We start from the raw sequence: 12,440 nt of genomic DNA on the forward strand, positions 1-12,440 counted from the left end.
CTGCTTCTGTGTTATCGCAAGATAGGGCCACATTCCAATGTCCAGCGGGATGTGACTGGGCACCAACCCTGCCGGCTGTCCCCAGTCTTTAGAATTGAGTCTTTAGGATTTTAGGAACAAAAGGAAAATTCCTGTGGTTTAAACCTTTAAAAGGGACTGCCTACCCCTGAAACGGGGCAGTCGTGTGGAGACCACCTGCGTGTGGTGCTCTCCCGGCTGTCCTGGCCAGTCAATAAATCCTTGCCTGCTTTTTTTAAATTAATTAATCAGGCTCCGGAGGTCTTATTTTTGAACCCAGGGTTCGACCCCACAACACCAGAGAGGCCATAAACTATGCCCAGACAGTGCTGTCAGGGCTGGCGCCAGGCCAGCCAGGTCCTGAGATGCGGTCTCGCGGCCTGTCCCAGCACACAGGACTTTTTCTCATAGGGCCCGAAGTCTCATTCCAAATTTGGAAAACAAAGCACTGCAAAACGTATAGATATGAGAGCACACACACACACACACACACACAGCCGCTGTGTTGGGGAGGAACCCACACTCACCTGCAGGTCACAGCCCAGCCCTGGTGGATCAGCAACTACAATAAGGCCTGAGGCGCCCCGGCCGCGATTGGGGCCTCGGAGGGTGTCTGGGGTGGGGTGTCCGGACTGGGGTGGGGCCGCCTGAACCCCAGAATCAGGAAGGGGATTCGGATCCGCTGGTGCCGGAGGGGACACTGCCCCCAGGAGCTCAGTACGCGAGGGGGCGGCACAGATGCAGCTCTGGGAGGGACTTCAATGGCGGGACAGGACGGGAGTTCATGAAAGGTAAAAAAAAAAAAAAAAAAACCCACAAAAAACAGAAACAGAAATGACTCAAAAGGCACCACTAGCCCTGACTGGTGTGGCTCAACGGATAGAGCGTCGGCCTGAGGACTGAAAGGTCCCAGGTTCGATTCCGGTCAAGGGCCCGTACCCAGTGGGAGGTGTGCAGGAGGCAGCTGATCGGTGTCTAACTCTATGCCTCTCCCTTCCTCTCTGTAAAAAATCAACAAAATAAATCAAATAAAAAAAAAGTCTCCACGAGTAGACCAAAAGCCGTTTAACACACCGGGGGAGGAGCCGTTTAAAATTCCGGCTGAGGGGACCTGAAGGTGCGCTGGGACCAGCAAACCCAGTGAGCTGGACAAAGGCGGGATGGCGTCCGCAGGTGACACTAGGGAGATGGCAGTTCCCGCCTCACAGCGCGGCCTCCACCTTTGCCTCCTCCGCCGCCGCCGCCTCCACCTCCTCAGACTTCACACAAAATGGCGCCGGGCTGCCCTGCGGGCGCGTTCTGAGGGCGGGGCGTGGGCGGGGCGCAAGGCCCAGGGGGCGGGGCCTGGGAATGGCCGGCTCCTGCTGATTGGAGGAAAAGCCCGGATGGGAGCGAGCCCAGAACTGAGGTGAGCTACGGGGCGTGGCCTAAGGGACGAAATGGCGCCGGGCTGCCCTGGGGGACGTCCTGAGGGCGGAGCGTGGGCGGAGCGCACGGCCCAGGGGGCGGGGCCTGAGGGCTGCCGGCTGCCGCTGGTTGGAGGAAAAGCCCGGATGAGAGCGAGCCCAGAACTGAGATGAGCTTCGGGGCGTGGCCTAAGGGACAAAATGGCGCTGGGCTGCCCTGGGGGGCGTTCTGAGGGCGGAGCGTGAGCGGAGCGCACGGCCAGGGGGCGGGGCCTGGAGCTGGGCGGCTGCCGCTGATTGGAGGAAAAGCCCGGATAGAAGGGGGGGAGGCAGGGGCGTGGCCTAAGGAGGGGCCAGGCTCGCAGTTACTAGGAGGAACCCTGAGGAACCTGGCTGTGGAAGGGACGGGGCGGCCCTGAGCTTCTGAGGGATCCGTTAGCAAACATTCTGTTCCCTGGGCCGGAGGAGGCGGCGGCCTTCCCACGCGCTGGGGGAGGGGTGGGAAGGAGGAGGAGGACCGTGTGGCGCGTGGAGGGGAACTGGCCGAGGAAAACAACCCAAAAGAGCGTTACACCCACCGTGTTCTCAACACCTGCCACCGCCAGGTTTCCATGGGAACAGCAATAGGAGTCATGTAAACATCCTTTTACCGAAAAAGCTGCCTGAATGTCTGCCGAAATGTTCAAGTTTACCCAGAGAGAAGCACTTTTGAAACGGTAATGAGAGATCATGATGCAGCCTTCCTTTTGGGTTTCTTTTCAAAAGTGTGTGACCCTGGTGTTCGCAGCCTGAACTCGCTGGGAAGGTCGTGGCATTGTGATATAATAATAACTGTGCTTCACCTGGTCTTTTGAATGGAGGCTAAAAATTTATAAAACATGAAAATCTACAATAATTTTATGCACTTAGGGACGAGTTGCCTTATATGTTCTCAGATATGCCTCATATCTTCTTTATTTTACCACATCAATCAATGTTCATCACTTCTACCTGTGGCGACTATGAAGACACATCAGGCTTTTAATGAACTGCCACCATATTTTTCTGAAAGTTTAATTTGGAAAATTTAGTTTATAATGCCCTAGGTGATGATATAAAATATTCTAAATCAATCACAATCTCCATTTAGATGGTCTTCAACAAGCAATCTTTTTAAATAATGTTTATTGATTTCAGAGAGGAAAGGAGAGAGAGAGAGAGCAACATGAGTGATGACCAAGAATCTCGCCGAAACTCGTTTGGCTCAGAGGATAGAGCGTCAGCCTGTGGACTGAAAAGTCCTGGGTTCATTTCCAGTCAAGGGCATGTACCTTGTTTGTGGGAAGCAGCTAATCAATGTTTATAACTCTCTATCCCGCTCCCTTCCTCAATGTAAAAAATCAATAAAATATACTTAAGAGAAAAATAATCTGGGTCAGCTGTCTCCTGCATGCCTTTCCCTGGGAATGGAGCCTGAAATCCTGGTATGTGCACTGACCTGGAATGAATTGTAACCTCACGGATTCTAGGTCTATGCTCAATAACTGAGCCACATTGGCCTGGCACAATAGATTAGTTTTAATTTACAAATTATTATGACTCGGGTTTCATTTTAATTGTTATATATTGTGTTTAATATTATATTTCTTATAGTCTAAGGGCATATAATACAACATCAGTAATTTAGTAGCTGTGATACAAACACTGAGTAGCCAGATTATGATCTCTGAATGCATAATAATCTGGTCAGTGTATATCTTCTACAATAAAAGACTAATATGCAAATTGTCCCCTTGACCAGGAGTTTGACCAGCAGGAAGGCCAGCCAACTGCCCATGTCCCTTCCTCCTGGCCAGCCTGGCTGAACCCCACCCATTCACAAATTCATGTACCAGGCCTCTTAAATTCACACAGAGAGACACACACACACTGAGTGCCAGATTATTTTGTGTTCAGAGATCATAATAATCTGGCCACTCAATGTATATGTAGGCTTGACAGAAGCCTATTATTATTATTACTGCTATTAGCAGTAACATTCATTTGACAGGCCACACCAGTGTCTTCGGATGGCTATTTATGATGTTTGGACTGTTCAATTTTGAAAAGTCTGATTTCTTTTGTAGATAAGGGAAGTGTCAGAGACAGATACAGATTTCCATTCACGGATAGGCAACTGATAACATCATTAACCTTCCAACACTGTGGGAAATTTTAATGTATTTTTTAAAAATATATTTTATTGATTTTTTACAGAGAGAAAAGGAGATAGTTAGAAACATCGATGAAAAACATCGATCAACGTCCTCTTGTACACCCTCCTGCAACCAAAGTATGTGCCTTTGATCGGTATCAAACCTGGGACCCTTCAGTCTGCAGGCTGACACTCTATCCACTGAGTTAAACCAGTTTCAGCTAATTAATGTATTTTTCAACAGATAAATATATTCTGGTAATAAGTTGTGATCTTTGAAGTCTTTGTATTCTGGGAGAACATTGTCAAATGAATGTTATTTAGTAGTCCCTATAATCTCATCAATGGGTCATTGATAAACATGTATATAGAATGTCCTCTCCTACTTTTCCTTCCAAAACAAATTTCTGGGGAATGAAATACTGTTGACATGCTGGACTTTTCTAAAAGGCGGCACTGTCTCATGGGTTAGCTAACTCTGAGCATGGTTATCCTCATGCCTATAAAATGTGCAGTGCACAATTAGAGCTTGCACTAGAGCAAAATTCTCTGCAGCATGGTTTCTTTGGGAACCAAAGGTAGAGATGAAGTAAATTTTTACCAACCTTTCACTTTCATCTGGTGTCTTTTGATCTGAAATGGATCTCATTTAGACAGCATAAGTATGGCTATCGTTCTCATATCCATTGAGCTACTGTGCTATCAATAATCACAATATAAATGAGTTAACTGCTTCAATCAGAAAACACAGTAGCTTCTGATTGAAGCAGTTAACTCATTTATATTGTGATTATTGATAGGTATGTCGTTATTGGCATTTTAAAACTAATACAATCATAGCAGGGGACATCAATGGATAGATGTGCCAGAAAAAAAAAGGAGTAAACACAGAAAAAGTGGTCTTAAATGACTCATTAGATAAGGTGGATTAAATATGTTTATGACAGTGATTATCAACAGTGATTATAACAGTGATTATCAGCACACAAGAAAATTGGTGTGCTGCAACATTTTTTTTTTTTTTTAAAACAAGCAACACCTGGCTGTTCAGTCAATACCACAGACTACATTGCCATAGATTGTCGAATTAAAATGTGACAACAGGCAGCACAGTAATAGCTGTATGGTGTGCCTGAATCAAAGTCAGACATTTTTGTGACACATTGGAAAAATATATATTTTGCTATTTATCAGTAATTACTCCATGTGTGCCAGGAGATAAACAATGTCGAAATCTCTTAGAGCTTTTCACCCCAAAGCAGAAAAAAATGCATTCTGGACAAAATGAAGACAGAAGGCCATCTAAACCTAGGAACAATGTCTGCTTCATCTATTCTAATGACCATGTGAAAAACAAACCTTACGTATATTTTGCACCAATATATCTCAATATTCCTCACTACAAAGTACCAGAAAATGGAACTACTGTCTATGTGACATCAAATTCCTATGAATGATCCAAGTTTGTCTTGAACAGAACAAAGCCATAAAGAACCTGGTCCAGATAGAGACCTAGTCACAAAATATCAGTCGATTCTAATATGTATGAATGCCCGTAGGAATGTCAGGGACTAGTATCCAGTATCTAGTTTCTTTAACCAACTTAATCATTAATCACTGTGTGATCCTAAGGGATGGCCCATGTAAAAGAACTGATATTTACCAGCTTGTACACATTTACAACAGTACACTGGAGAAGGAATGTGGAGCTTTCATTTCTACCTCTGCTTACCTGCTGTCCCTGGAACTTATAGTGAAGTGATGGTTTGTAAAAAGCTACAGGGGCAACTAATGCCAATGAACATAACTGTAGTCATGCTGTCAATATACATAATAACTTTGATGCAATATAATAAAAAATATCAACTGCAAATCTGCCATGGTCTCTGGGATTCCTCTTGAAAGAATGGCCAATATCCAGTGTCATTCAAGTAGTTGACAGTAAAACCTGTTAACACAAGCTGAGTCCATCCCAAGAAAGAAGTTAATGAGGTAACACTGAGAAATTCTGTGTTTTTTCTTTATTGATTTCAGAGAGGAAGGAAAAGGGAGAGATAACAACATTAATAATGAGAATCATCAATTGGCTGCCTCCTGCACGCAATCCAGGCATGTGTCCTTGGCCGGAATCAAACCTGGGACTGTTCAGTCTGCAGGCTGATGTTCTCTACACTGAGCCAAACCAGCTACAATACACTAAGAAATTATTTATTTTTTATTATTTTTATTTTTAAAAAATATATTTTATTGATTTTTTTACAGAGAGAAAGGGAGACAGTTGGAAACATCAATGAGAGAGAAACATTGATCAGCTGCCTCCTGCACACCCCCTACTGGGGATATGTCTGCAACCAAGGTACATGCCCTTGACTGAAATTGAGCCCAGGATCTTTCAGTCCGCAGGCTGATGATCTATCCACTGAGCCAAACTGGTTTTGGCTAAGAAATTCTTTTTAAAAATATATATTTTATTGATTTATTACAGAGAGGAAGAGAGAGGGACAGAGAGCTAGAAACACCAATGAGAGTGAGTCACCAATCAGCCGCCTCCTGCACACACCCACTGGGGACGTGCCCGCAACCAAGGCACATGTCCCCAACCGGAATCGAGCCCGGGACCCCTCAGTCCGCAGGCCAATGCTCTATCCACTGAGCCAAACTGGTCTTGGCTTGGCTAAGAAATTCTTAAGGATACCAATGAAAATCAGGACAAGGAAAATAATTCCAGTCATAAAGTACACAGAAGCCAATTTATTGTAATTCAAAAATTAATATTCACATTCAAAATCTAGAATCCAACATGAAACATTAATTTTAGTCTTCCTACCCCATGAATATAAATCAAAATTCTGATGTTATTGAATTCGTAAAATTCTAAACTACTGAAGCTATAGGGGCCAGAAGGGCTGATATGAGAGGAAGATGTTTAGATGCCATTGTTATAGCACTACAGAAAAAGAGTATCAGCTAGGTAGAAAAATGAGAAAAACGCACACCACACAACACAGAGAAATATGAAATAAAAGAAACTAATTTCTGTGTTCAGCTAGGAGTACAGCTTGAAAACAGGTGTCCTCTCTCCAATGCAGAGTTCATGGCAATTCTGCATCCAGGGTCTGAAACATCTACCTTGTACTAAAACATCACTGGTATTGGATTTGAGAGAGAAGGGAGAGGGAGATAAATAGAAACAGTAGTAACACAGAATCATCAATCAACTGCAGTTGCTTGAATCCTACTGGGTATCCAGCACACAAACAGGGCATAAGCCTTGATTGGGAAATGAGCACTGACTTCCTGGTTCATGGTTGACACTCTACCAAGAAGCAACACAGTGTGGGCAACCCCACTGCTTATGAAAGTCACACACAGTACATTTATAGGTGTTCCCTCCAGTACGAGTTCTCTTGTGTTGAGCAAGAGGATAATTAAAAATTGTGTCTCATTCTTCATATTTGTAAGGCTTTCTTTCACAATGAATTCTCTGGTGTTGAATAAGACTCCAGTCCCAAGAAAAGGATTAACCTCACTCGTTATATTTGCAAGGTTTCTCTCCAGTATAAACTCTCTGATGTACAGGAAGGAATAAACACAGACTAAAGCTTTCCTGACATTTTTTTTTCTTTTTTCAAACAGTATTTTTATTGATTTCAGAGAGGAAACTGTGTGATAGAAATATCAATGATAAACGGGAATCATGGATCACCTACCTCCTGCATGTGCACAATGGAAATTGAGTCTGCAATCAGAGCATGTGCTTTGACCAGGAATTGCACCCTAACCTTGTGGTTCACAGGTCAAAACTAAACCACTGAGACATGCCAGCCAGTGCATTCTCACATTTTCTACGGAGTAAGGTTCCCTCCAGTATAAAATCTCTGATGTTTAGTAAATTTTGAGCTGCAGGTAAAGGCTCCAGCCTATTTTCTACATTTGTAAGGTCTCCCTCTGTTAGAAAGCCTCTCAAGTACAATAACACCTGAATGACTTTCCAACGCTTTTTTTTTTTTCCCCTCCCCCATTCATAAGGCTTCTTTCCAGAATGAATTTTGTGATGTTCAATACGTTCTCACTGCTGGTCCAGGACATAGGAAACTCCACACATCTCTAAGTCTTCTCTCAAGTATGAACTCTGCTGTGTAGTAAAGTTTGAAGAACTGCCAATGGATTTGCCACATTATCTATATACATAAGGCTTCTCTCTGGTGTGAAGTCTCTGAAGAGTAGTAAAGGATGAGTGGTTAAAGACCTTGCCACATTCTCTACCTTAATATATTCTCTCTGGTGTGAATTCTCTGATGTGAAGAATTGCGGACTGTGTAAAGCCTTTGCCGTATTGTCTACATTTATAAGGCTTCTCTACAGTGTGCTCTCTGATGTCTAATAAAACCTTAGGAGCTGCCAAAGGCTTGGCCACATTGTCTACATTTATAAAGCTTCTCTCCTGTGTAAACTCATTGATGACAAGTGTGAAGAAAGCATAAAGGCTTTGCCACATTATCTACATTTATAAGCCTTCTCTCCAACGTGAACTCTGATAAGTGAGGTCCGATGCTACACTGAAGGTTTTGCCACATTCTCTACATATATAAGGGTCCCCTCCACTGCGAAGTCTCTGGTAAGTAAGGACTGATGTCCCACTGAAGATTTTGCCATTCTCCACATTTATAAGACTCCTCTCCAGTGTGAATTCTCTGATGACAAGTAAGGTGTGAGGACTCTGTAAAAGTTTTGCCACATTCATTACATTTATAAAGCTGCTCCTCAGTATGAAGCCTCTGATGAATGCTAAGGGTGGAGGGCTGGCAAAAGACCTCGCCACATTCTCTACATTTATAAGATTTTTCTCCAGCATGAACTCTTTGATGCGTAGTAAGGTGTGAAGACCATCTAAAGGCTTTGCCACATTCTCCACATTTATGAGGCTTCTCTCCAGTATGAAGTCTCTGATGCCTAGTTAGATATGAGTACAGGGTAAAGGTTTTGCCACATTCTCCACATATGTAAGGCTTCTCTTGGGTATGAACTCTTTCATGCCTAGTCAGGTATAAGGACAGTGTAAAGACTTTGCCACATTCTCTACACTGATAAGGCTTCTCTCCAGTGTGGACTCTGTGATGATTAGTAAGATCTGAGGACCTTCTAAAGGCTTTGCCACATTCTCTGCATTCATAAGGTTTTTCTCCAGTATGCACTCTCTGATGTGGAATAAGATCTGCAGACCATCTAAAGGCTTTGCCACAATCTCCACATTTGTAAGGTTTCTCTCCAGTGTGCACTCTCTGATGCCTAGTAAGCCCCGAGGAGCTGCCAAAGGCTTTGCCACATTCTCTGCATTTATAAGGCTTCTCTCCCGTGTGAACTCTTTGATGACAAGTAAAGTGTGAGGACTGGCTGAAGGCTTTGCCACATTCAGTACATTTATACGGCTTTTCTCCAGTGTGAACTCTCTGATAAGGAAGGTATGGTGCTACACTGGTTTTGCCACATTCTTCGCATATATAAGGGTTCTCTCCACCGTGAAGTCTCTGATAAGTAAGGTCCGATGCTCCGCTGAAGATTTTGCCACACTCTCTACATTTATAAGACGCCTCTCCAGTGTGAATTCTCTGATGATAAGTAAGGTGTGAGGACTGTGTAAAGGCTTTGCCACATTCATTACATTTATAAAGCTTCTCTCCGGAATGAAGTCTCAGATGAATACTGAGGCTCGACGGCCGGCTAAAGACTTTGCCACATTCTCTACATTTAAAGGGCTTTTCTCCAGTATGAACTCTCTGATGAGCAGTGAGGTCTGAGGACCATTTAAAGGCTTTGCCACATTCTCTACATTTATAAGGCTGAACTCCAGTGTGAACTCTCTGATGCGCAGTGAGGTGTGAGAACCATCTGAAGGCTTTTCCACATTCTCCACATATGTGAGGCTTCTCTCCAGTGTGAAGTCTCTGATGCCTAGTAAGGTATAAAGACAGTGTAAAGGCTTTGCCACATACTCTACATTTATAAGGCTTCTCTCCAGTATGAACTCTCTGGTGCCTACTAAGGTATAAGGACAATGTAAAGGCTTTGCCACATTCTCTACATTTATAAGGCTGTTCTCCGCTATGAACTCTCTGATGCTTAGTAAGATCTGATGACCATCTAAAGGCTTTGTCACATTCTCTACATTTATAAGGCTTCTCTCCAGTATGAACTCTCTGGTGCTTAGTAAGGTCCGAGAAGCTTCCCCAGGCTTTGCCACAATCTCTACAGTCATAAGGTTTCTCTCCAGTGTGAATTCTCAAATGAATACTAAGGGTTGAGCGCCGGGTAAACGTCTTCTCACATTCTGAACATTTATAGGACTTTTCTCCCGTATGATTTCTATGATGTTGAGTATATCTTGAGGATTGACTAAAGCCTGTTCCATTTTCTTCGAGTTTGCAAAATTTTGCAATAGAATGAATTCTTCCCTTATGTACAATAAGAGATGAATGACATTTAAATGCTTTGCCGCATGTTTTACATTTGTAAGGCTTCTCTCCAGTCTGAATTCTCTGGTTTAGAGTACAACCTGAAGGCCAATTAGATGTTCTACCAGAATCTTTATAAGGTTTTCCTCCTCCATTATGGATTTTTTCCATTTTATTTAGACTGAATATTTCACTGGAGATTCTACCACAAGGATTCCATTTGTAAGTCTCTTCCCCAGTAAGAATACTCTCTTGTTCAGTATAATTTAAAGACTGCTGAAAAGACTGGACACATTGACTTCCTTGGTGTGTCTTCTCCACAATGAGAATGACCTGGCGTGAACTGTGACTGCACACTTGGTCAATGACTTTTCCACTTTTATAATGGTCCTCTGCAAGCTCGCTTCTCCACTGATGATTAAGATATGAGTCTTGCTTAAAGTTTTTCCAATGTTGATACCACTGATCAGTTCTCTCTCCATTACATGTACTCTGGTGATAATGGGAGACAGAAAGGCCTTTAGTGATAGTTATAATTTCATTAAACATGTACAATTGTTCCATAAGAACCATTTTATGATACTCATCAAACCAAGAGAGTTGTGTAAAGAAAGCTTTCCAATTTATTAAAATTATACACAAAAAAATAAAAAAATTAATTTTCAGAGGAAGAATAAATCCTTGTTTAAAAGATTGCCAAATGGTCCAGCAAGAATGACTCATTGGTTGTGATTTTTTTTTAAAAATATATTTTATTGATTTTTTACAGAAAGGAAGAGAGAGGTATAGAAAGCCAGAAACATTGATGAGAAAGACACATCGATCAGCTGCCTCCCACATACCCCCCACTGGGGATATGCCCACAACCAAGGTACATGCCCTTGACCAGAATCGAACCTAGGACCCTTCAGTCCGCAGGCTGACGCTTTATCCACTGAGCCAAACCCGTTTCGGCATGGTTGAGCTTTAAGGTATGAACAAGATGGTCATGGTTCCATTCTGAGTCAGGCACAAGCCCCAGGTTCGAAATCGGTCCCCAGTGTGAGGAAACCAGGAGGCAACCAAGGAATGATTGTCTCTCATCTTTTTTCTTTTTTTAAAATATTTTTTATTTATTTTTTACAGAGAGGAAGGGAGAGGGACAGAAAGACAGAAATAACAATGAGTGAGAAACCTTCATCAGCTGCCTCCTGCCCACCCCGTACTGTGGTGTGCCCGCAACCAAAGTAGATACCCTTGACCAGAATTGAACTTGGGACCCTTGAGTCTGTAGGCCGACATTCTATCCACTGAGCCAAACTGGTTAGGGTAGTCTCTCATCATTGATGTTTGCCTCTCTCTTTTTCTCTACCTTCCTATCTAAAATCAATAAAAATATTTTTAAAATAAAAAATAAAAGCACTAACTGTATTGGCTCAAGGGATAGAGCATTTCCCTGAGGACTGAAGGGTCCTAGATTCAAATCCAGTCCAGGGCACATGCTCAGGTTATACATTTAATTCTCGGGGGGGGGGGGGGGGGGTGAGAGAGGGAGACATGCAGGAGGAAGCCAATCAATGATTCTCTCATACTAATGTTTCTCTCTCACTACTATGAATGTAATAAAAATCTATTTAAAAGTAATAATATTAATAAGATTTCCAAATTGAATACATTTAAATTTTATAGGTACATTATAAATCTCTACATTTTTAGAAATGATTGCATGAAAACAGAATCCTACCCTACGATTTATTTTTTTCATTTTATTTATTTTAAAAAACATTTTATTGATTTTTTACAGAGAGGGATAGAGAGTTAGAAACATTGATGAGAGAGAAACATCGATCAGTGGACCCCTGCACATCCTCCACTAGGGATGTGCCTGGAACCAAGGTACATGCTCTGGACCGGAATCGAACCTGGGACCTTTCAGTCCAAAGGCTGATGCTCTATCCACTGAGCCAATCCGGTTTTGGCCCACCCTACATTTTAAACAATTCAAAAGACTATTTACACTATAGACTATGCGAACTCCTAGTTTTTCCAGATTTCCTTTACAAGAATGCATAAAAGTAAAAAGTTGTTTTCAACCTTCACATGCAGAAACACACTTATCTGCCAATGTAACTAACTTCAATATCGAAGGTTTTCTAAATTCATACTACACTTAACCTCTTTAGGTTAAAACTATTTTTTTCTGATAACTGTTCTAGATTAGCCGAGACCAGTTTAGCTTAGTGAATAGAGCATCAGCCTGCGGATTGAAAGGTCCTGGGTTCGATTCCGGTCAAGGGCATGTACCTTGGTTGCAAGCACATCCCTGGTTGGGGGTGTGCAAGAGGCAGCTGATCGATGATTCTCTCTCGTCAATGTTTCTAACTCTCTATCCCTCTCTCTTCCTCTCTGTGA

General features: G+C 42.7%; 1 protein-coding gene across 15 annotated transcripts in view; it reads right to left on the reverse strand.

Annotated features, from left to right (window-relative positions):
• Positions 1 to 4,564: 4,564 nt before the first annotated feature.
• The window catches only part of LOC311633337 (zinc finger protein 519-like), a 60,116-nt gene continuing 52,240 nt past the window's right edge, over positions 4,565 to 12,440 (reverse strand). For 13 of the 15 annotated variants that reach the window (XM_084905900.1, XM_084905884.1, XM_084905883.1 and 10 more), the window contains one exon: positions 6,320 to 10,541. In XM_084905900.1, coding sequence (XP_084762026.1) covers positions 8,178 to 10,541 — 2,364 coding nt within the window. In that variant the 3' untranslated portion in view covers positions 6,320 to 8,177. Of the gene's footprint in view, positions 5,770 to 6,319; positions 10,542 to 10,789; positions 11,014 to 12,440 lie in introns of those variants that run through there. The other 2 variants (XM_084905894.1, XM_084905892.1) reach the window with 2 other exon arrangements.

Source organism: Pipistrellus hanaki, assembly GCF_964339955.1.
Source record: "Pipistrellus hanaki genome assembly, chromosome: 15".
NCBI classification, from domain to species: Eukaryota; Metazoa; Chordata; class Mammalia; order Chiroptera; family Vespertilionidae; genus Pipistrellus; species Pipistrellus hanaki.